Below are 21699 nucleotides of genomic sequence, written 5' to 3'. Positions count from 1 at the left end.
ACAATGCTGAAATGAATCATGGAAATGGAGATGAAATTTCCCACTGCTTTTGCCGATTTGATGACCATACTTCTCCAATGGTGGAGTACTGTTCTGTGCAGTCTGATATGGGAAGGTCATTTTCTGGGATAGGAATGTCCCCTGCATGGAAAACAGGCATGTACCCCTGCCCAGAGTGCCAGACTGCATACGAAATTGGTATCCTAACATTTTGTTTGGCTCTGGTATTATAGTGAACTAGCATGTGTGTGTGCAGAAGCTTTGGACTGTCCCTGGTAATACTAGGTCAGGAACTTGTTCTGTTACTGGGAGGATGAACAAAGTGAGCCCTTAAAGCAGGCATAGGACTTATGTCCTTGCCAAGAGTGAATGACATAAAGCAGTGGTAGCAATCTACTGAGTTTTGTGACTCATTACTATGACCAGGAATTTAGTATGAGGCAAGGAGACAGTGGCTACAGACCCCTTTAGTGTTAAGTTCTGCTGTTATGTGAACACCTGATTTTTGCGCTGACTTTCTGCATGCCTGTCAAGTAAGCTTATGTGCAGTAAGTGTGTGACATATATGTTTGCGTATGTGTGATGACAATCTGAGAACTGGGACCAGCGGAATCCATTTGGATGGCCCCTGGTTTCTCATGGAGCAGGCTGGAGGGTAGTTACAGCTTCCCCAGACAGTGGAAGTGTACTGACTCTATTCTTGTGGCTGGAGGAGAAAGACCCAGACAGTAAAGTGAAGGAGGATGGAAGAATGACTCCCCTTAGAAATTCAGGGCCCGATTCACAAACTGCACTGTAGTATTATGTGTGTGAAGTTCTGTTCCCCAACAGCAGTCTCCACACATGTAAGTATATGTTTTAGTAGTTAATGTGGGATGGACACTGGAGAGTGGGTGGGAAAAGGGCAAACTTACTCCTAACATAGATGGAATTAGGGAGGAGTAAGACGGGTTTAATGAGGGTTTGGCAGAGTTTTAGGGAGGGACGTCATTCACCAACATAAGAGTAAGCTATTAGCTTTACTCTGGGATAGAGACATGTAACTTACACTTTTGTAGTACATTTACACCCTGAATTTGTGAATACCTAAAGTAGTGAAATTACTCCAAAGTGTAAACCTCCTGAAAATTGTAAGTTACCTTTGTGAATCATGTCATTAGTGAGGACCTAGTTATGAAAGGACTGTTGATAAGTTCTTCCTGAGCACTGTTATTTGCTGTTACGTGTGATGGGTAGGACTGCAGTTTCTGTTGATCAAGGGGAGGACGTTTCTGTCTGTCACTGATTAACGCGTAAGTAGGGCTGATGTGGAAATATGGATTTTTATGATCAGTTATGTCCCCTATCTTGGACCCCAACGGTTTCATGTACATGCTACAAGTACATGTATGTTCCCTCCAGTTCCAGTTATGAAGACGCAAATACATGTGCGTCCACCGTCAACATGTCCTCTTTCAGATCCGCCATGAATGGGCTGGATATTCGATTCCTAAGTACGAAAGGCCACCGACTTTATATGGCTCAGTCACTCCATTTTGCAGTTCAGGCGAGTAGGCCCTGATTCTGCCATCAAGCCTTTCTCTGCTTTCTACCTCTGACAGCTCCAGTCTGAGCTCACATCTGTATCCCTGAACTTTGTCCTACTCCCTGTGCGGCTAACGGTGCCTGCCTCGGCCGGTCTGCCTGCCTGCCAAAAACTGTATTTCACCTTCAAGTTATCTGCTTCGTTCCACAGCCGATGCATTCCTGTCTAGTAGTTTAAGTAAACATTTCCTTCAGCTACTGAGCAAAGGGCCCGGCTTCTCTGTCCTCATGCAAGTAATTCATAGTCCTGTCACTAAGGAAGATTTCTGCCCCTTACAGCTCATCTGGACACTTAGACGCTTGTACACGCACACACAGTCAGTATAGAATAGATTTTGTCCAAGAGTCCTTCCTTTGTGGATAACATAGTTCTTTAAACATAGGATGTTAGATATGATTTGGGATTAGGTTGACTTGACCCCCCAGACTTCTTGTCTCCACATGTAGAGCTAAATGTCAAGTCCCCTTCACCCCCTAGTTGCACGTCAATCACACGTCATGCTGCTGCGCGCGCATCTCTGCCAAGTATTTCTGCTGACATTGCGAAATTATTCTATAGATCCACCCTGTGTGACATCACAACCAATGACGTCCCTTTGTTACGCCCAATTACGCCCATTTTTCATTACGCATGTATGATGTTATCTTCCTTATCAATTGTTACGCCTCTTACATTGGTTTCATTGTAATGTATGTTCTATAAAAGCAATTACTTGTCAATAAAGTGTTGTACTCCACTTCCTGAACCCCGTGGTGATGGAACTTGGAGGCCACGATTCGAATCGTTCATTGGAATAAAGCCCATTCCGAACCTCTTATGCCACGGATTCTGCCTCTTATTTTACTGAGCTATTTTATTAAGATTCCGTATCAAATTCAGTCCCGGTAATTAAATTATTTACCACACTGATGACAGCTAGATGCAGAGATCTCACAATTTATTGAGCCCTTGTTTTAGGAGACTTTGCAACACTCCTACCTGGAGCCAGCATCAATGATACCTGTTGTAACAGCCATCACCGAGCACAAAGGTTGTGTTTGAGAAAACAGACAAAAATTGTATTTGAACTAGAATCAACTCAAGCCAGCTCTGAAAACCCCGGACAGTAGACCCACATCCCCGTATGGAAAATGTTTTTAAAAGTGGGATCCAACCCACCCTATTTTACTCCAGTTCCCAATTCTTCATAATCAAGGGAGAGAGAGTTCCACAGAGTATTTGAAGGGCTACTGTATTACTGGTGCTAGTGTCTGCATACCAGTCTTTCAGTGGTGAGGGGCCATCACCTGAAGTCTGAACTTTCTGCTGGAGGAACTGAAAGTCTGCCTCCAGCCTAGAAGATCTCCTGCCTGCAAAGAGTAAGAAGACGTATGCCTTGCCTTGCAGGAGGAGAGATTGTGCAGGTGGGGAAGCTCAGCTTGTCCCTGGAGTGGTGAGAAGATAGAGAAAGCAACCAACTATAATGGAGCAAAGCTAGGAGGGACCTGGTTGTAGAGGGTTGCCTGTTCTCCCTGAGTGGTTCCTGTCATGAACTGCATCGAGATTTCTACAAGAACCAAACCTTGCCTGTGACCAGCAACACACCGGGTGACAGAGAGACTGGTGCTTTCACTATCGGCGTCAGAGTCAGAACTCTCCATCGCAGCTGAGGTGATAGCTCTTATCAGCTCAGAGACTTTAAACTCCCACTGTAGTCTGTTTTGTGCAAACCCCAAAGATATCAAAATGATCCAGATCAGCCTGGAGGCCAGACCTACCACTAAAGCAATTTGTCTGCATCTGGCCTAGAAAGGCAGCTTCTGTGAAGGTGGGAGTTGCACTGTGAACAGCTGTGTCGAAATCTCTAGGCCATCAATTTCCTAGAGGCCACAGTCGCAATCACCACAGCTCAGGAGCCACCTCAGCCAGAGCAGGACCATTGCATTTGTCTGACCCTCACCCCCAAAATGCAACAACACAGTGCAGGTAACCGCAAGGCCTAAGGCTGCAAGTGGAACAAGAGACACAGGATGCAAACCGAGGTGGTCAAAAGTAATACTTTTAATGAGTAAACGTACAGCGATTAATGTGAACTGAACTGTTGGATGCATCAATGCGTTAGGAGTGTTTTGAGTGAACGACACTTATGCTCAACCAGTGCCTTCCTCCATATTTTACGGCATGGATTATAGATGCTGGGGAACTCTGATAGCAGAGAGAGGGTATCTAAGAGTGTAGTGCCTCTTGGAAGACCACAAACAGGATTATAACCCTGTATCTGAATTCTCGAATATGCGCTGTGTATTATTATGTTATGCAGTGTGCTTTTTCAAAAAGATAAGTAATGGGCTGAACAGGACATTACTATGTCTGTTGGCTGATGACTGAGTTCTCAGCTCTTGTTCCCTACATTACTTCTATGAGAAGCCTTTGCTTTCTCTTGCTGTCATAAGAGTCACATACGGAAAGAGTGCACTTGGCCTAGTGCGCAGACCAAGTGATTATAATAATAACCATGTACCTGAATTCTTAAATCGCCCAGTGTAGTATTATGTTATGTAGTGTTTTAAAAGTTCTTTCTTTTTATCAACAAGATAAGCACTGGGCTGAATGGTACACTATTCCATCTGTTAGCTGACCGTTAAGGTTTGCGCTCTTACCCCTCACACTACCTCCATGAAAAAACATAGCCTGCTCTGCCTTGCTACACCAAGATTCAAGTGCAGGGAGTGTGTACTTCGGCCAATTTGCATAGCCATAGTGAGATGATCCCCAAGACAACAGCGGCATCCGACCTCAGTTAATATCAAAATGTTGTATAGGGAAGAAACAAGATCTAAACTGCAATGTGTCTTCTTTTGTAAGCAGATGTTTTTTTTTAATGAAACAGACATGCCCCAGATGCTTACACACCCTCTTATCACTTGCTGAGGGAGTGCGATCCTCTCACATTCAGAGACACACATATCAATGTATTTCCCATTAAATAACTTCAGTTAAGAGCAAGCAATTGTATTACCTGTGCTGTTCTCCTGGGCCCTATCTCTTCAAGGTCTCCTCATAATCAATAATGCAGAATAACTGCCAATTCCCTCTCCCACCCAAACATCCCTTCCAAGAAACAAACCAGAAACCAAACTCCCCTTGCCTTACTCACTTCCTAAACCAAACTCCAGACTTTCCAGAACGTCATCTCCACTTCAGGCTACCTTCGTTTTTATCGTCCCACCTGCCACAATCCCCTGAAAGAGGCACCTAACAACCATCAGTCATGTTTCTCCTTGCAAGCTTTCATTGAAGCAAGGGTTACTTCAGGGCCTATATGGCTAGCTCCCAGCTACTAGGTGTAAACATCCTTCCTTTCCTGGGATGTAGATCTTTTCTCCATTTTGGGATTCTCTTCCATTTTTCTTGTAGTATTCCTTATCTTGGATTCACATGGTCTATCTTTATGCTGTCTGTTTTGTCTTGGTGGGCCTTTGAAATTTGTATAATTTACTTTCCTTTTCAGCAAGTAACTTTGATTGATGCATTTGCCCCTGACAATGAGAGATAAGATGAAATTTGAAACCTCCCCTGGTGGTCACTTTTTTTTTTTTGCTCCGGAAGGAAGTCTATCTCCAGGCGAAAGGTTCTTTTCTAGTGGAATGTGATGGCTGATAGGATTTGGACTAAGAGGACAGAATGCCCTTTGAAAGTGAAGTCCGCCATTTCCATTACTGCTGCCATAATCTTTTATATTTAAAATGAGCGACTCAATTAAGAATGTCCAGTGGCCTATTTCTCCCAGGGCTGCTAGTTCACGTCCTATGGGTCCTGTCCAGTTTGATAGGCCCTGAGATGTCAGAATGGAAAAACATCCTAAACATCTTTAATACCTATTCTATTATGTCTTCATTCAGATCCTCTTGGGAACACCCCAGATCCTTATTTTGATTTGCCCAGATCAATTCTTAAGGTCTTCTACGTGGCTCTCGGGTATCATGTTCTGTTCCCTGAGCTTCACTACTTCTTACCTAGGAGCTCAATCTCTTCTGATCTGTTTGATATCCAAGAGAAAGCACCAACTTCCCAAGAGAGCGCAAGTCTCTCTTGATGTCTTGCAACTTAAGTTGTTGCCTCAAGAAGAAGAAGTTGTCTCTCAGATATAGATTTCTTTGTGATAGGGCCACCATGTCAGTGGTTTCCATTTTAGGAAGGGTAGAGTGATGCTGGTTCATTGTGCTTTGGCTGAGGCCATTAACTCTGCAATGTTTCCTCACTTAGCAGTAGGTGCTACCTACAGCGAGACGCCAAGGTCCGATCCAGAATGTCACCTACTCCTATGGCACCAATCAGGCTCAGCAATTTCCATGCACAAGGCTCCTCATTAAATTCTTGTGTTGTCGGGGGGGGGGGGCACAGTTTACCATAGCTTCTCAGCATACAGGCCTAACTTCTGGAACATATGCCATTGAGGCAGCAAACCAGATGTTCAATATGGCTGGAGTGTCCCTTTGCCTACTATCAGATTCTTATTCTTTAGTCCCCAATAGAAATTATATCTTTGAACCTGTTGGTTCTCAATAAGGATGCCCACACCCAGACACCTACACTAAGGATGAGTAAGCATGTTTCACACTCTCCATAGTAACTTTCCCCGATGTCACCACAGAATCCTTCTTTATTGTACACGAATGTGTAGCGAGGTGCTTGGACTCTACTTTACAGGTCCTGCGGCCCATGCAGCTGCTACTGGGACTCATATTTGAGATGACCATGTCTCCCGTTCAGTATAGTTATGTGCTTCTCACAGTGATCCCTCCTCCAGAGCCAGCCAGGCCTAGGTAAGGCATTCAGCAGGCATGCCTCTGCTTCAGAGCGTACTAGAGGCCTCAGTGTCAACCTACTCCCTCTTTTGTTTGGCACTTCACTCCACTGACTTGTCATCTGGTCAGGAAACATCTCCACTGGTCGAGGACTGAGGAACATGTCCTAATCCACCCCTATCATGACCTTAATTTTAACTTTAGAGAGAGAATTGCAGTTAGGAGTGCAAACCAACATCCAATGAACTGGAAAATAGAGTTGTGTGCATAGGAATTGTACCATGACCTGATACAAAGGGGCTGGATCTTGTTACCCTACTCCAGAGGGATGATAGTCGTGATGCACATCTGCTTGACAGATGATAATTTGGAGAATGGAGAAGAGGGAGAGGAAGAATCACCAGTTACTATCATCTCAGAGATAGGGAAAGGCTGGCAGTGTGATGAGGGCATAGGAGAGTGAGGCAAGGATTCGGCACCAAAAGACCCATAAGTGTCTGATGCTGATGCACAATAGTGAAATTGAGGATCACATCCAGTTTATCCAATCAGTGCTTAATGGTTAAAAGCTATGGCAGCTGGTGATCAATGAAAGTAGTCAGACATAATACCTGCCCCTGAATTCCACCAAATAAGTGATGCAAGCAAGCCCAACATTTTCTGGGAGTTTTTATTTTAAAACGGGGGGGGGGGGGGGGGGCTTTCTTGAAAAAATTGTTTTAAAAAAATTGGGTCATATGATGCGCTTTAATGCACAATGTTAGCATAAATTCACTCAAAACTCTTTGGTGAGCCAAGTCAATGTAGGATAACATCAAAAGGTGTTGACTTTATTTTTTAATGTGAAGTGGGTGACCTCCAAATGTCAATAATTATCTCCATTGTGCCAGGGTAGGCATTTTGACTTGGATGACCTATATGAAATGGGTGCCCTTTTCTGCCATGAATTACATACAATATGCCAGTGCCAGAATTTCGCCATTGATGCAATCAATATACGCATATGTTAGATATTATCTTTACAGTGTTAGGGCCAACATTTCTGCCTGCCTCCTCGCTCCCGTCCATATTCCAAGAAATAGCCCTAATATGCAAGTACCAGGATCTTGCCAAAGGTGTCCAATTTCCCCAAAAAATACCTTTAGTGTCAGTGCCAGTATTTTGCCATGGGTGACCAATATGCCAAGAATTACTTCCAATATGCTGTCTTCAGCATTTTGCTGTGGATACACTATATTCTAAAATGTTCCTTCAATGTTCTAAGGCCTACAAATAACTTGCAAAAATAACACATGCACACACACACATTCACTCATGCTCACTTGTATTCACTCGGTCGCACTCATTATCCTTTACTTCTTCACCTAAATTCACTCTCACTGTCTCACTCACTTGCATTTATTCTTTCTCTCACTTACTCAGTCTCACTCTCTTTCATACTAACTCACTTCCCTGCACTCACTGACACTCAGTTTCACTAACACCCATGCTTAATAACCTTTACTCAAACATAGTTCATACACTCCCTCACTCATACTCATTTATTCTCATTGTCACTTTCACTCCCTTGCACTCATTCTGTCACATGTTCTTACCATCATTCTATTCTAAGTCTCACCCAGTCTCACTGATTCCCACTCACTCTTGCCTAGTCATTCTCACTCACAGGTGCACTCACTTTCACTCTCACTCATTCTCACGTCACTCACTCACACATACCTCTTTAATGATAACACCATTTTATGTAAAACGGAACCATGCTTACTGATATCATCTGTGATATCACACAACTTCGGCACTTGTCCCCACAGGTCACACAGTAGGATAAGAGCTTCATCCAGAACTTCCCCTCATTGTTAGAGAAAAGTGCAGATTAGTCCTCAAATGTCTACATTTCTCAGAACAGAAGGGAATGCTATTGTTTCAACTTACCTACACTCAAAGGCATAGGAACAGGTACCGGCCTTGCTTGGGTGCAGAGTATTGGCACCCGAACCTCAGCATTGGTCAACACCTTCAGGCCCATCGCCTGTATAGAGAAAGAAGTAGCAGTGACTTAGAGCCTGACCTACAAATCATGTTTCACTACAGTACTCGGCTACAAAACAGGGCTATCAAGGCACATAGTAAGTCACTGTAACGTAACAGGCAAGTACTTAGTGTGTCCTTAATTTCTAGTGGTGCGGCTGCTAAATGCTGTTACACTTTCTAACTGCCTTAGCAGAAGGGCTGTTCCCTATGACAGCATTATGAGATGAAAACGTTTTAAAACAGCTCTAAAACGTCAATTAAGAAGCCATCACATCAACAAATAAATTCCAAACATGGTGGAAATGCAAAGGTTGGAATAGAACAAAAAGGGGAACAACCTTTACAACGCAACTTTTACAACGCACTACCTTTACAACGCATTTTTTACAACGCACAATCCATTACAACGCATGACATTACAACGCAGGACACTACAACGCATTTCTATATACTACCTTTACAACGCATTCCATTACAACGCATACTACCATTACAACGCATACCATTACAACGCATAATATAGTAATATACTATCCAACACTTACCCTACTGTTGCACCCCCTGGAGTTAGAATAGTAATTTTTACCCCTATACTATCCAACACTTACCCTACTGTTGCACCCCCTGGAGTTAGAATAGTAATTTTTACCCCTATACTATCCAACACTTACCCTACTGTTGCACCCCCTGGAGTTAGAATAGTAATTTTTACCCCTATACTATCCAACACTTACCCTACTGTTGCACCCCCTGGAGTTAGAATAGTAATTTTTACCCCTATACTATCCAACACTTACCCTACTGTTGCACCCCCTGGAGTTAGAATAGTAATTTTTACCCCTATACTATCCAACACTTACCCTACTGTTGCACCCCCTGGAGCTAGAATAGTAATTTTTACCCCTATACTATCCAACACTTTCCCTACTGTTGCACCCCCTGGAGTTAGAATAGTAATTTTTACCCCTATACTATCCAACACTTTCCCTACTGTTGCACCCCCTGGAGTTAGAATAGTAATTTTTACCCCTATACTATCCAACACTTACCCTACTGTTGCACCCCCTGGAGTTAGAATAGTAATTTTTACCCCTATACTATCCAACACTTACCCTACTGTTGCACCCCCTGGAGTTAGAATAGTAATTTTTACCCCTATACTATCCAACACTTACCCTACTGTTGCACCCCCTGGAGTTAGAATAGTAATTTTTACCCCTATACTATCCAACACTTTCCCTACTGTTGCACCCCCTGGAGTTAGAATAGTAATTTTTACCCCTATACTATCCAACACTTTCCCTACTGTTGCACCCCCTGGAGTTAGAATAGTAATTTTTACCCCTATACTATCCAACACTTACCCTACTGTTGCACCCCCTGGAGTTAGAATAGTAATTGTTACCCCTATACTATCCAACACTTTCCCTACTGTTGCACCCCCTGGAGTTAGAATAGTAATTTTTACCCCTATACTATCCAACACTTACCCTACTGTTGCACCCCCTGGAGTTAGAATAGTAATTTTTACCCCTATACTATCCAACACTTACCCTACTGTTGCACCCCCTGGAGTTAGAATAGTAATTTTTAACCCTATACTATCTAATACTTACCTTAAATGCAATTTAATATTATGCGTTGTAATGGTATGCGTTGTAAAGGTAGTATGCGTTGTAATGGATATGCGTTGTAAAGGTAGTTTTTAAAAATGCGTTGTAGTGTACTGCGTTGTAATGTCATGCGTTGTAATGGATTGTGCGTTGTAAAAAATGCGTTGTAAAGGTATGCGTTGTAATAGTATGCGTTGTAACGTCATACATCCGAACAAAAAATAGGCCCTGGTATCAAAATGAAAGTGGCCCAGATGGCTAAAATATTGCCCACATCTGCAAATCAGACCAGTTTCGAGCTTGTGTAGACAAGCAAGATATTTTGCTGCAAGTAATGTTTATGGTAATATCAGGGAAATCAACAATAAAACCCAGCCCACCTGACCAGAAACATGCCCAAAACCTGCTGAAAAACAAGCCCACACACTGAACTATGAGTCCAGCATATCTGCCACTGCCTGATTGCCCTATAGATCATCCAACCCTGACGATGCATGGGCATCCTACTTAGGATGGGTCATGAATAGCTACTTTACTTGCCTTGTGCCCATTACAATTTTGCCCACTGCCTATTTCCACAGAGTTCATTTTCCTGTATCAATGAAGAACAAGCATTTGCAATGCAATAGGTCTCGCATTTGTAAAGTTTCAAGTTGTTGGTATTGTAAATGGCAATGTTTTTGCATGGTCTGGTCTGTTGTGCACTCTCAGACACCATGAAAAGCCCCTTCCCCCACCCGAGATCATGGTCTGGTCTGTTGTGCACCCTCAGACCCCATGTGAAGCTCACGCCCCCCCACCTGAGAGCATGACGTGGTCTCTTGTACACCCTCTGCCCCATGTTAAGCCCTCTCCCCCTTCTGAGAGAAATATACAGTGGATATTAATAACGTTAACCCCAACGGGGTCTCTTTGCGCTTAATAACAGATGTGTATTGCTAAAAAAGCTAATAAAAGCGCCACTGGTGGGAGGCCTCTAGCGCCTCCGCCTCCGGATTCAAAGCTCCTTGTGGTGCAGAATTAAAAAGCAAGTGGGTGATCTGGTGCCTCCGTCTGTGGATAGGCCCCGCTCTGCCCCTCCCCCTCTTAGCGGTGGGTGTTCTCAGAACCGTGTCCACGAGGCCTGTAGGGACCCCCCCCCGATAAATATACACACATGGTTACACACTACCTATTTACTTATGAAAGCGCTGAGGAGGGAGAAAGAAAAGAGAGGACAGAATCAAGAGACAGTGTTGTATGGCATAAGTGATAGTGAGGCAGGGAGCAGGAGACTGAGGAGCACAGGGATTAGAGAGTGCTAGAGGAAAGAGAGAGGGTAGACAGCAAGAGACAGGGTAGAGAGCAAAAGATAGGGCTAGAGAGTATAAGACAGTGGGTAGGGTGCAAAAGCCACTAGGATGGAGAGCAATAAAGAGGTAGAGGGTAAAAGAGGGGGTGTAAGGAGCAAGGTACACTTGGGTAGCAAGAAGCAAAGTGTGGGTAAGAGACGAAGGGGTAAAGAGTAAGAGATAGAGGGAGGGACGAGAACGGTCAAGCCCAAGTCATATCTGTGATGTATGGGAGACTCGTGGCCCCTCGTCATATCCTGCAAAGGGGGCATCAATTTGCCTTATGCCAATGGCTTCTAGTAAACTTAAATACAGTTCAGGTGTTCCCTGCATCTGAAGAATGCCTAGGTTCCATCCCACTGTGTGCTGCTTCACATTTCAACCATTAAAGAAATCGATTTTCTTTTGGTATTTTTTTCACAAGTGCCAACGTTTCTTGGACGTTTAAACAGCGTTGGTGCTGCCTACAAATGTCCTACTTGAAACTATATTTAAAAAATAAATTTAAAAAGCTACTTTCAGGACAAACTGTGGGCGTTCGGGCACAAGGTCCCTGCATTGTCTTGGTGCGCTGAAATAAATACCATTACTTTACAAGCTTCCCCTTGGGCACAGAGAGGGTGTTTATGGCCCACCAGCTTTCCATGCGCAGTGTAAAGGCCGCATTTGGACTGGATAACGGTGATGTCATACGTCACTTATAATAACTAATTACAAGTGAGCAGATGCAACACTTTCTTACAAAAAGTGTTTTCTGGCATCCGGGTGTGTCTGTCAGATCCCGCCCACTTCGACCTCTGATTTTACTATAATTCTATGTTTAATACATTTATAGTGTCTTTCTTCTCGGCGCTGTGCTGTTGTCAATAGTTGCTATGAGTTGGCTTGCTAATGTGTCTCTGTGAGTTATAAATTGTAACAAATTGGTGTCTACATGCACCGCTGCCTGTCTTGGGCCGGACCCTCCTTGCAAGAGATGCTTCTGGCCGGTAAAAGAACCCACTTGATTTCCCGAGACCCGCTTTGGAGGCAGAGCGAGGCGTTTATTCTGCGACGCGCTGACAGTAAGTTTGATGTGTACCGTACAAGGCCCCTTAGCTGCACATATTAATATACACATCCCCTGCTCTGAGATTTTACGCTGGCCTTACACATGGAGCGCAGTTTATTCTAGGCACTGTTGAGAATTTTCCGCCGTCTTCACATCCTGGTTCTCCATCTCTCTGGCTTGGATGTGAAGCAGGTTGAAAGAAAAATACAATTTTGTTTTTTAATGACATTTTCAGTGCTCTGAGCGTGGGTAATAATCTCGCTCTATAGCTAAGCAAGGTAGAGACCACAGAACTGTCAATCTGTGTGATCGATTCTGGTTGAAAGAAGGGGGTGGCGATGGTGGAGGGGTGGGGACGAGGCGACTGCTAAATGAACGTAAAACATACCTTGCAGTGCGCCTACAAAATAGGCAAACTATGCAAAGGCTTCTGTTTTCAAGGGGGGTTCACTTGCTCTTTACGTGGAGCTAAACCTTCATCTGAAATGATAAAGCATACAACTGGACTTGCGCCCCATGGTACAGACTAGTCACCCCCACCTTGAAGTCTGTTTCCAATTTGAGGGATTTTATATTCCGCTTCCTGGTGCTGCTAGAACCCCTATGTCAGCATTCAGAGCACAAGCCCCCCCCAAAAAATATGTGTAGGGGCTAATCATAATAAGCACTATTCAGTGATGTCACACGACATTCCAGGAAGTGATGTCAGAGGAAGGGATGTCGCCATTCAATGAGATCCTTCTCTTTGAAGAATGTGGCCATATTCTTTTGCAGTAAACCACGTTTCTTCAAGGTGAAGCCTGTGGTGTGAGTGGTGGCCCTCATCAACCTCCGAAGGTGCAACAACAAGGCTGGAATTGTTCTGTGCATTCAGCATCTTTACAAAGAAGTGGCAGTTAATTTTCTGACTTGAGAGCTTTTACTACCAGGTGGATGCTCCAAATATTACAAGCCCACATGGCTACTTCTCTTTAAATTTAACTCTTTAACACCTAAAAACAAGTGGCACTGAAAGCGATCGCGAAAGCTATTGTAAAAAAAAAAAACACGCCCGCTAGTGGTGCAAGCGCGCACGCCACAGCGAGCCATATGTTTACAATTATCGAGCCCGTGTCTGGGCACGATAATTGAACCCACATGGCCTTTGGTGTGCATAACAGACATCAGTAGGCCATGGGCGGAGCAATGCGCCCTCCTTTGGCCTATTGCATGCTCTGTTTAAAAAAAACACGCACTCAAAGCCCAGTAACAGAAGCCAAAACAAAAAACACACGCACAAGCGTGTACAATTCCAGGGTCCGTTTCGGAACCCCGGACAAAAGGAATCTCGCTGCGCGAGCAGTGCTGCGCACTGCATCACTAGGCGTGAGCCCTAAAATGTGCAGTGAGGGAGGATGGTAAAATATGCATGTGTTTCAATTATTTGTTTGAATCTGTTTTATTGTGTTTCAAAAGAGCATAAATATGGCGAGGGGTTGACATTCCAGGACCAGTCACAGTGCCAAATATACATCAACATTACATGAATAACATATTGAGGCTGCATAATAGCACAGAGTATGTCATTCATAGAAGTGTCCCATGCAGCATTGAGCATGCTTAGAGGCACATTTAAAGGCTGTAGGCATGGACTTCTCAATGTACGGGATTCGCAACTGAGCACTCGTGAACTTCCGGCTGCATGGCCTACGACATGTGGCATTCGCATAGGCGTAAATCCATAATAAAATCATCAACAGAAGGAGACAACAGGGAGAAGAAAGAAGTGGTGAGGAGAATACAAAAAACTAAGGAACAACTCTGTCCGACTTGGGTCTCCCAGGCCTCCCAATTCCCCAAATGAAGCAACAGGGTACACACTTCCCACAGGCAAGCCCAGCAAATCGTGGACAGTGTGAGGGTCAAACATGGTGTTATCGCCTCACTTTGAGTTTGCGGTGTGCTAAGTTAGGACTCTACATCTGCTTCTCCTACTCTCGCTATAGCGACTGATTGGTCTGAGTCTGGGTGCTGCTCGCTCTGAAAGTCATGTAGTATGGTGTCCCACTTAGCAGTATAAGGTGTCTTTTTTATGTAACACATTGATTTCAGTCTGGGCCCTCCTTGCATATGTTTTATACCTGAACATTTGATGCAAATATTCCATATCTCCCTTTTCAACCAGATTTCTTAATATGAATTCTAGGTCCTGTTCCAGTAATTCCTGCCTGTGATTCTTCAGTTCTTGTACCAGAAGGCTTGCATATGTCTCTCAACCTTTTAGGAAAAACGAAAGTTGAGTGGATGTCCATCAAAACCGATGGTGGCTGTCCACCAGACTTTGTTACCTTCTGAGGAACCACCACAACAGTGGTTCCTCTGAAGGAACAGAGATCAACGAAGGACTGGCAGTGATGAGTAATTATGACGGCCCTCTTTTTATCAGGGTGGCAGACATAATGTCCTCCTTCAACCTGATGGACGGAGTTAATACCTCCAAAGCCTGCGTGAAGACATTAATCCCATCCAGGAAGCTACGCTACAGTTACCACCTGCCATGCCAGACTATCCTGATCCAATGCTCGCAGAGATGGTCCATTACTTCAATGGGCCTGTCTCTTCCTGACAGCGTGGGCTCTCGGCAAGCGTGGTGTCTATACTCCAAGGGTATGCATAATTAAATTATTGATATATAATCTGGGTTAGGACTAACAAATGTGACATGGGGCTTGACCTCTCTTAACACCTTCCTATTTCCCTCTTGTAAATCTTCAAGAGGAACGTCTTGAGGAATACCTGGTGAGGTTTGCACTCCTTGGAGATCTGTGGCATGGAAGGGTGTATGTGTGGCAGAATACCTTGAGTCGGTATGTCACATGTGTGTGTAGAGCAGACCGTGCACAGTCCACTGTATCCAGAATTACCCGTTCCTTCTGCTTTCTTCATTTTAACATCTCACTCAGGCACCATAAATGCTCTTTTCATTTCAAACCTCTGCCACTATTATTTGCCTTCCTCTTTACATCTTAAAACAGTTCTTTTTAGTTTTGTGCCTCGACTGCTTTTATTAAAGGCTATGTGCCCAGTTACGCCCATCCCTGTTGATGATCTGAATTTAGTAAAGGATTGGTGTCACTTCTGATCACACTGATGGTGCTTTTGTTAGGCACAGATTTTCTTCTAACTGTATTCCAGCTAAGAGTGACAATCTCTTGGTTGTCTTGGCAGCCCCTAACTAGTCTAGATGAGACCTGGGTCATATATTATAAGTCTCCATTCTACCCCCCGATCTGTCTTCCTGGTCTTAAAATCAGTACCAATGAAAGTCTCAAGAGGCTTGGAGTGTTCTAAAACATATGCCTCAACTGAAAGACAGCAAAAGAAAAGAGAAATATGCAAAGTCAGGGAAAATAAATTGCATAATACAGAGACCATCAGCTGCATTTTAACGCTATACCAAGGTTCCATGACCTTGTGCCCATCCATCTTGATCACTATGGGGCCCATTAAAAGCAGTCTGGTGTTCCTGGGTGCTAGTGCCACAAGCAGCATTACTGATACTGGAGCTGTCAGTAATATCGGACCCCCGTTTTACTGTGGCATAACAAGTTGATCCCTTATGGGTACATATGGAATGGGGAATAACATAGAGGAATCAGTTTTCTACACTATAATCCACGTGTAATCTTCCATTTGTGGGCGGATTTTGACCTGGACATTTTACCCACTTTAAGCAGATGAAACGGCTGGTTGAACATTTGGGAGCAGTGGTATTCCCGTTGACTTACTATAGCAGGTGTAGTCCTGATGCCTCTCCTGTTATCTGCTGCACTGGGTTACCTGCCTACACATAATCAAATCTATTACTGGTGGAGCGGGAGAAAAGGAGAAAGTGTGAAGTGTGTAGCTGTTATCAATTGGCAGACAATATGTGACCATGTTCCACACCTCTGTTGGCCAACTCGCAGGGCATGTCTAAAGATGATGCAAGAATATGGTAAGCGAGAGGCGTTACAAGACTCGCTGTCAGAGAATGCTGCTGGTCGGAAAGGTTGATAGTAAAAGGGAAGTCTCATCTTACTTTCAGAGGTTGGTAAGCATCGTCGGAATGAACAGGGTAAGTTGGCGTGTAGTAGATGCCGTTGATTACGATGGGCTGAGCCGGAATACAGGGGTCATCCCTTGCTTCCTCCAGGTTATGGTAGTCATGATGGTAGCCGCTGAGCACTGGCACAGGGATCAGATCGTAAACCTGCAAAAGAAAAAAAGGCATGTTTAACTGTTATTGTACTAGAACCTAGAGCAAAATATGAGATGACTCCTATTTTTGCTCGGATATGTCTTGTTTCAGTGTCAACTCACCAGATACTTAAAGTCAATCATGGTGCCAATGAGGCAAAAAATTGAAAATAGCTGATTTCATAATCCCGACCTTGATTATGAGGTCAAAACATTTTCATTATGTGTGTCATGAGATGTTAAAGAATTCAAAACTTTCTAAGCATCATGCCATAAAAGTGTGGCAAAAGTTTGGTTTGATTGCGCCCGATCTGTTAAGGGCTTACAGGTTGGTGCTATGGATAGCCGACGGTAAACAAGCACTGAATCTACAGCAAAGCTTTTTTTGTTGAATTACTGAAGCATTAAATGTCAGTCAATGTATTTATAGGAGGGGTACCTCCGGTCCACTACTGAAATTCGACATACAAATATACATCAAAGAAAAGACGCCAACATTGTTTTTAATTCATAAGTATACTTCAATTATAAAACAATCTATATATTATTCATTTCATTCATTTCATTCCACTTTATTTGATTTATTAAAATCATAAAAGTGCACACAACATATACATTTCATATATACATACAAAATACAATAAATAACACTATTACATTCATCATAAAACCAGTTTTAAAAATAATTCATGATACAGAAGCCATAGTGCGTATACACACGGAAAATCTCATAAGGAAATCCGTGCCATAAGTGCATGCCATTTTTTAATCAATCGACAAGGTCCTACTGGCTATCGTCCTACCCTTCACCCTAACTGCGGCCACAAGAAAAGATGCTATACAAAAGATTTCATAAATATTAGTGAGCATTTGTAAATATAGTAGGGCAGGTTTGGCCCAGGAGAAACCCTTCTGTCTAAGCAAGGGAACCAAGAACTTCTTGCGGGCCCCCGTATAGTGTTTGCAAAATAATACAAAATGTAGAGTATCTTGGATGGAGTAATTATCACAGGAGCATAACCCCGCATCCTCGGGTTTCGACCAGGTTGGATAATCCCCTAAAATAAAGTGTAGTAAATTGAACCGCAGTCTGGTCAGTAGCCAGCGATGAAATGGTTTAGTGACTATGAGCAGATAGGGTTCTATTAACAAAGTAGTTTTTAATAGGGAGTGAGCCCTCACCAAAGGTTTTTGTATTTCAATCCCTTCCCTTTCCATAGTCTTTAATTTTATGAAATTGCTTTTTACCCATTTCAAATCATCCTTCCTGATGTTTTCCGGATGGTCATATAACTCCTGACGTCCCAATTCGGCGAACATAGTTTTAACATATACCAACCAATTAATCTTATCAACTCTATCCAATTTAACACAATCTCTAAGTATCTCGTGATTGAGACTCAAGTCTGAATTAAGCCAAACTCTGAGCCAGCAGAGTAACGGAGCCATGCTCAGGGTGTCAGATAAATAGCCCAAGCCTAATTCCTGATGCAAAGAGAAAGTGGGGGCAGATTGGGGTAATGAGAGTAGTTTCCGCAGAAAACTATTTTCAGCCACCTGAAGATCTGGTTGGGGTTTATATCCCCAGATCGCGGAGCCATAGCTCGCTATGGCCAAGCACTTGGAGGAATATATTTTTAAAATGGCCTCCATTGGTCTTGCCCCCAAGCGTTTCGCAAAACCTAGAACAGCAGAAGTTGATCTGGTTACTGCGTTCTTTTTTAATTTTATATTAAAATATAATCAATTCTCAATATACGTGAGAAATATTTTTATATACCATGTATATTTAGTCACAACAAACAGAAATGCCTTTTTCTGCGCACATTTAATATCGTCACTATACAATGACTGTCAAGTTAATTAAATCGTCATCTCTTTCAAATTCTCCGAACATCTTTTGTGAATGCAACAACAGTTTATTGATTTTCTTCTTCTTCACACCGCCCCATGTCCAAATGAGTGACTCATTATTTCTTTGCCCTGGCTAGCTATACCCCTGTATGACTTTTGCGGACCTACCTGAAAAAGCACTTGCATAGTCTCAAGATGTATGCCCCCCTTACCTAGCGCCTCACACTGGCATTGGAGAGTTGAAATCGATGGGTCTTTTCCTACCCGACAGTGGACCAAGAATTGAACCAGTGGACGGAGAATTGTTCTCACTAAAACATCTTAGAGATGAGCAAATTAAAGGAAACATTGACCCACACAGAATAAGGTGCATTCTTCAACCAAGCTGTTTTATGACTGTCAAGCCACATGATCTATCATCATCTCGAAAGTCATAAACACCACTAGAAATTTGGTGGCGATGAATTTGCGCTTTCTGCTAAAGATAGATTGAAAACCAGTTTATCTACCTCAGATCAAATCTTCTTTATTGTTTGATTATTAAAACCGTTGCAATGCAGTACACAATGAAATACCATAAAAGATACAATGAAGTATATTAAAAGGATACATAGAACACGTAAGTAGTGCGTCATTCCACAAAAATCATTATCTTCACCCTCACTAAAAACCATGAAATTCATTTAAAACAAAGTTTTATAAAATATTTAGGATGGGGGCTCACTTCCTGCCCTGTAGCTTAAAATAATTTGGCCTTATAGATAATGAGCGCCCGTAAATGAGGCCAATGTTCAGAGCGTGGCCACCCTTCCCCGATGGACTGCAGATTACACTACCTGGTAGTTGTTGTACTTGTGTAACCATAAATTGCAGGAGCAGAAAGTAAAGCACAGTGTTGTATGAAGTGCAGATGCAGCAATGTGGGGGCCATGGGGCTTTACCGTCTAGTAAGGCCTATGTACAGGTAATGGTTTTAGGTGGCGGAAGATTGGTGCGGCATCCAGGCGCAGGGTAAGTAAAGTGCAATGGGTGTAATCTGTGAATAGTGCAAGTTCAGCAGTTTGGAGATCTTAAGTGCATTTGCCAGCTAGTTGTGCCCTCATACCAGTAATGAATAAGGGGAAAGGCTTGGGTTCGCATCCTGGGATAACAGCCAGCGGGTTCTCGTATTAAAAACCAGAGACTTTTTTCCACTAGCAGTCCCTATGAAGGTAAAGAGTGGAGTGAGGAAAAGTGTGACAAGGGTCAGTGGCCGGGTCCCTTTAAGTATTACCATCAGCCCAGTTGGTTGTTAGCCCCCTTTGTGAAGAGAGGAACGAGGTTGGGAGGGATAAGGACAATTCCAAGACTAATGCAGACATAAAGCTTTAGGCTGTGCTCTTTACGTTTTTAACTGTGTTTAAGCTGTGTTTTAAACTAGTCTCCTCCCTCCTCTGCCACTGCTTGGACCCTTGCCTCCATCTTTTTCTTAAATCTCTGAAGGAATTTCACCATTGCACAGTTCAGCCTAATGTCCAATGGAACGCAGCAGGCCATCACTGCCTCTCTGCAAGACCTCATACCTCGATCATTCCATGATCTTCATAGTAGCTCCCACCGGTTCTCCAGAAGGGTGGTGCATAAGCAGATGATGTGAATATCTTCCTGACCTTGGTCGCATAGCCAACAGTTATCTTGTGCGTCCCGCCTTTTCCATACTTGATGGTACTTTAGGACCGATAGTATCCCCTGCCTGTAATTCAGGAATTTTATCTTGATCCAATCACTATAGGATTCGCTTAGTAGCCCTGTGGTTTCAGCCTAGTGTAACTATGAAGTTTATCTACCTTATCCTGCCAGGTATGATGACTCACCTGCAGCTGAAGAATAACATGCAAAGTAAGCAATATGCAGAAGATTTGCCGTATCTTTTGGTTTGCATGGTTTAGCAGCTATGATTGTAAAAAAACATACTTGAGGGTTAAATATAGTTCGACAGCGAAAGAGCACCGCCATTAACTTGCGAATCCCCACTGTGACAAACCTCCCAATTTTCGTACACAATTTAGAGATGGGAAAACTGCCGGGTTTCTAAGGGTGGAGCCCTTGCTAAAGCCCTTGACCCGGGGGACTACAAGCCCAAAAACCTCCAGTTCATAGTGGTGATAGCCCTGCTCTAAACAGGAGGAGGCTACTGCAACTGACTTTCTTAGTCCCAGCACGCCATGGGAGGTATAGCAGACCAGGGTAGGAAAAACTCCTTGTATCTCAAAGCCTTTGTTACTTTGCATTACAGAAACCAACAACCATCAATTCTAAATGCTGAGCAGGCCAAAAAACCTGGCGGACCATTCGGCATCAAGCCAATGCAGTGGAAGCACTTTTGTTCCACAGATGCCCTCCAGGTAGACAGAAATCTCTAAATTTGGTTGATGAGCGTCCAGAAACTAGAGGTACTTGCAAAGCGAATGTAATGGCAGTAAGCTGTGGACATTAAGAAATATGTGAAAACTTGGCTAGTGAATTTTACTCAAAAATGCTATATTTGTAAATTGTTTGTATTGCTTCACACAACACTTCTGCTGTTTCTAAGTGTTGTTATTTAGCGGTGCTCCGTTCACTAGAATATACGAGATCTTGACCTTCAGATCAATGCAGATATCGGCAGCAAGCATATCATTCACAGAGCTTTCTTGCTACCATAGGGACAGGATGTTCCATGGATTGTTTTTCTTTAATTTGCATGTTTTCATCTGGTTATTGAGACTCTGAAGGAGTGGGAAGAACATGTTGGAACTGATTTGGTTTCTCAGATGAAAGCTCAGATTGCTCTGTACTGAGATGGTTTTTCCAGTATATTTCTCGAAGTTGAATTTGGGCAGTGGGATTCATTTCCTTTTCCCAGGTTCGAGGGTGTGATTCACAGTTCAAAGGGGGGGGGGGGTGCATGTGCAGTCATACTTACAATACAGTAGAAAACATCTTGACTATAATCCACTGGTTTGCTGAGGGCCAGTGGAGATCTTTCAGTGCTGGTGTGACATGGTTTGATTTCCAAAGCCTGGCTGTTTGATTTAGTAGTCTTTGAAATGTGTGTATTTCTTTCTTCAAGACACCAGCATAGCTTGTTGTAGAAATAAAACCAAGAATTCTGACTTTGTGAGCTGGGCTCGGGGCTGTTTCCATCCACCTAGGCATTGTAAAGGAAGGCTGGGGCTTCCAGAATTCCACTTTCAGAGCTTTTCGAGGG

General features: G+C 43.3%; 1 protein-coding gene across 1 annotated transcript in view; it reads right to left on the bottom strand.

Annotated features, from left to right (window-relative positions):
* Positions 1–21699, bottom strand: part of LOC146861876 (alpha-2-macroglobulin-like) — a 1085963-nt gene that overhangs the window by 708881 nt on the left and 355383 nt on the right. The window contains exons 16-17 of the mRNA XM_085641046.1: positions 16459–16629; positions 8305–8401 (exon numbers count right to left, since the gene is read on the bottom strand). Of these exons, the coding sequence (XP_085497172.1) occupies positions 8305–8401; positions 16459–16629 (268 nt within the window). The remainder of the gene's footprint in view (positions 1–8304; positions 8402–16458; positions 16630–21699) is intronic.

Source organism: Triturus cristatus, chromosome 2_2, assembly GCF_964204655.1.
Source record: "Triturus cristatus chromosome 2_2, aTriCri1.1, whole genome shotgun sequence".
In the NCBI taxonomy this organism is placed as follows: Eukaryota; Metazoa; Chordata; class Amphibia; order Caudata; family Salamandridae; genus Triturus; species Triturus cristatus.
This window is presented reverse-complemented; position numbering and strand designations above follow the sequence as displayed.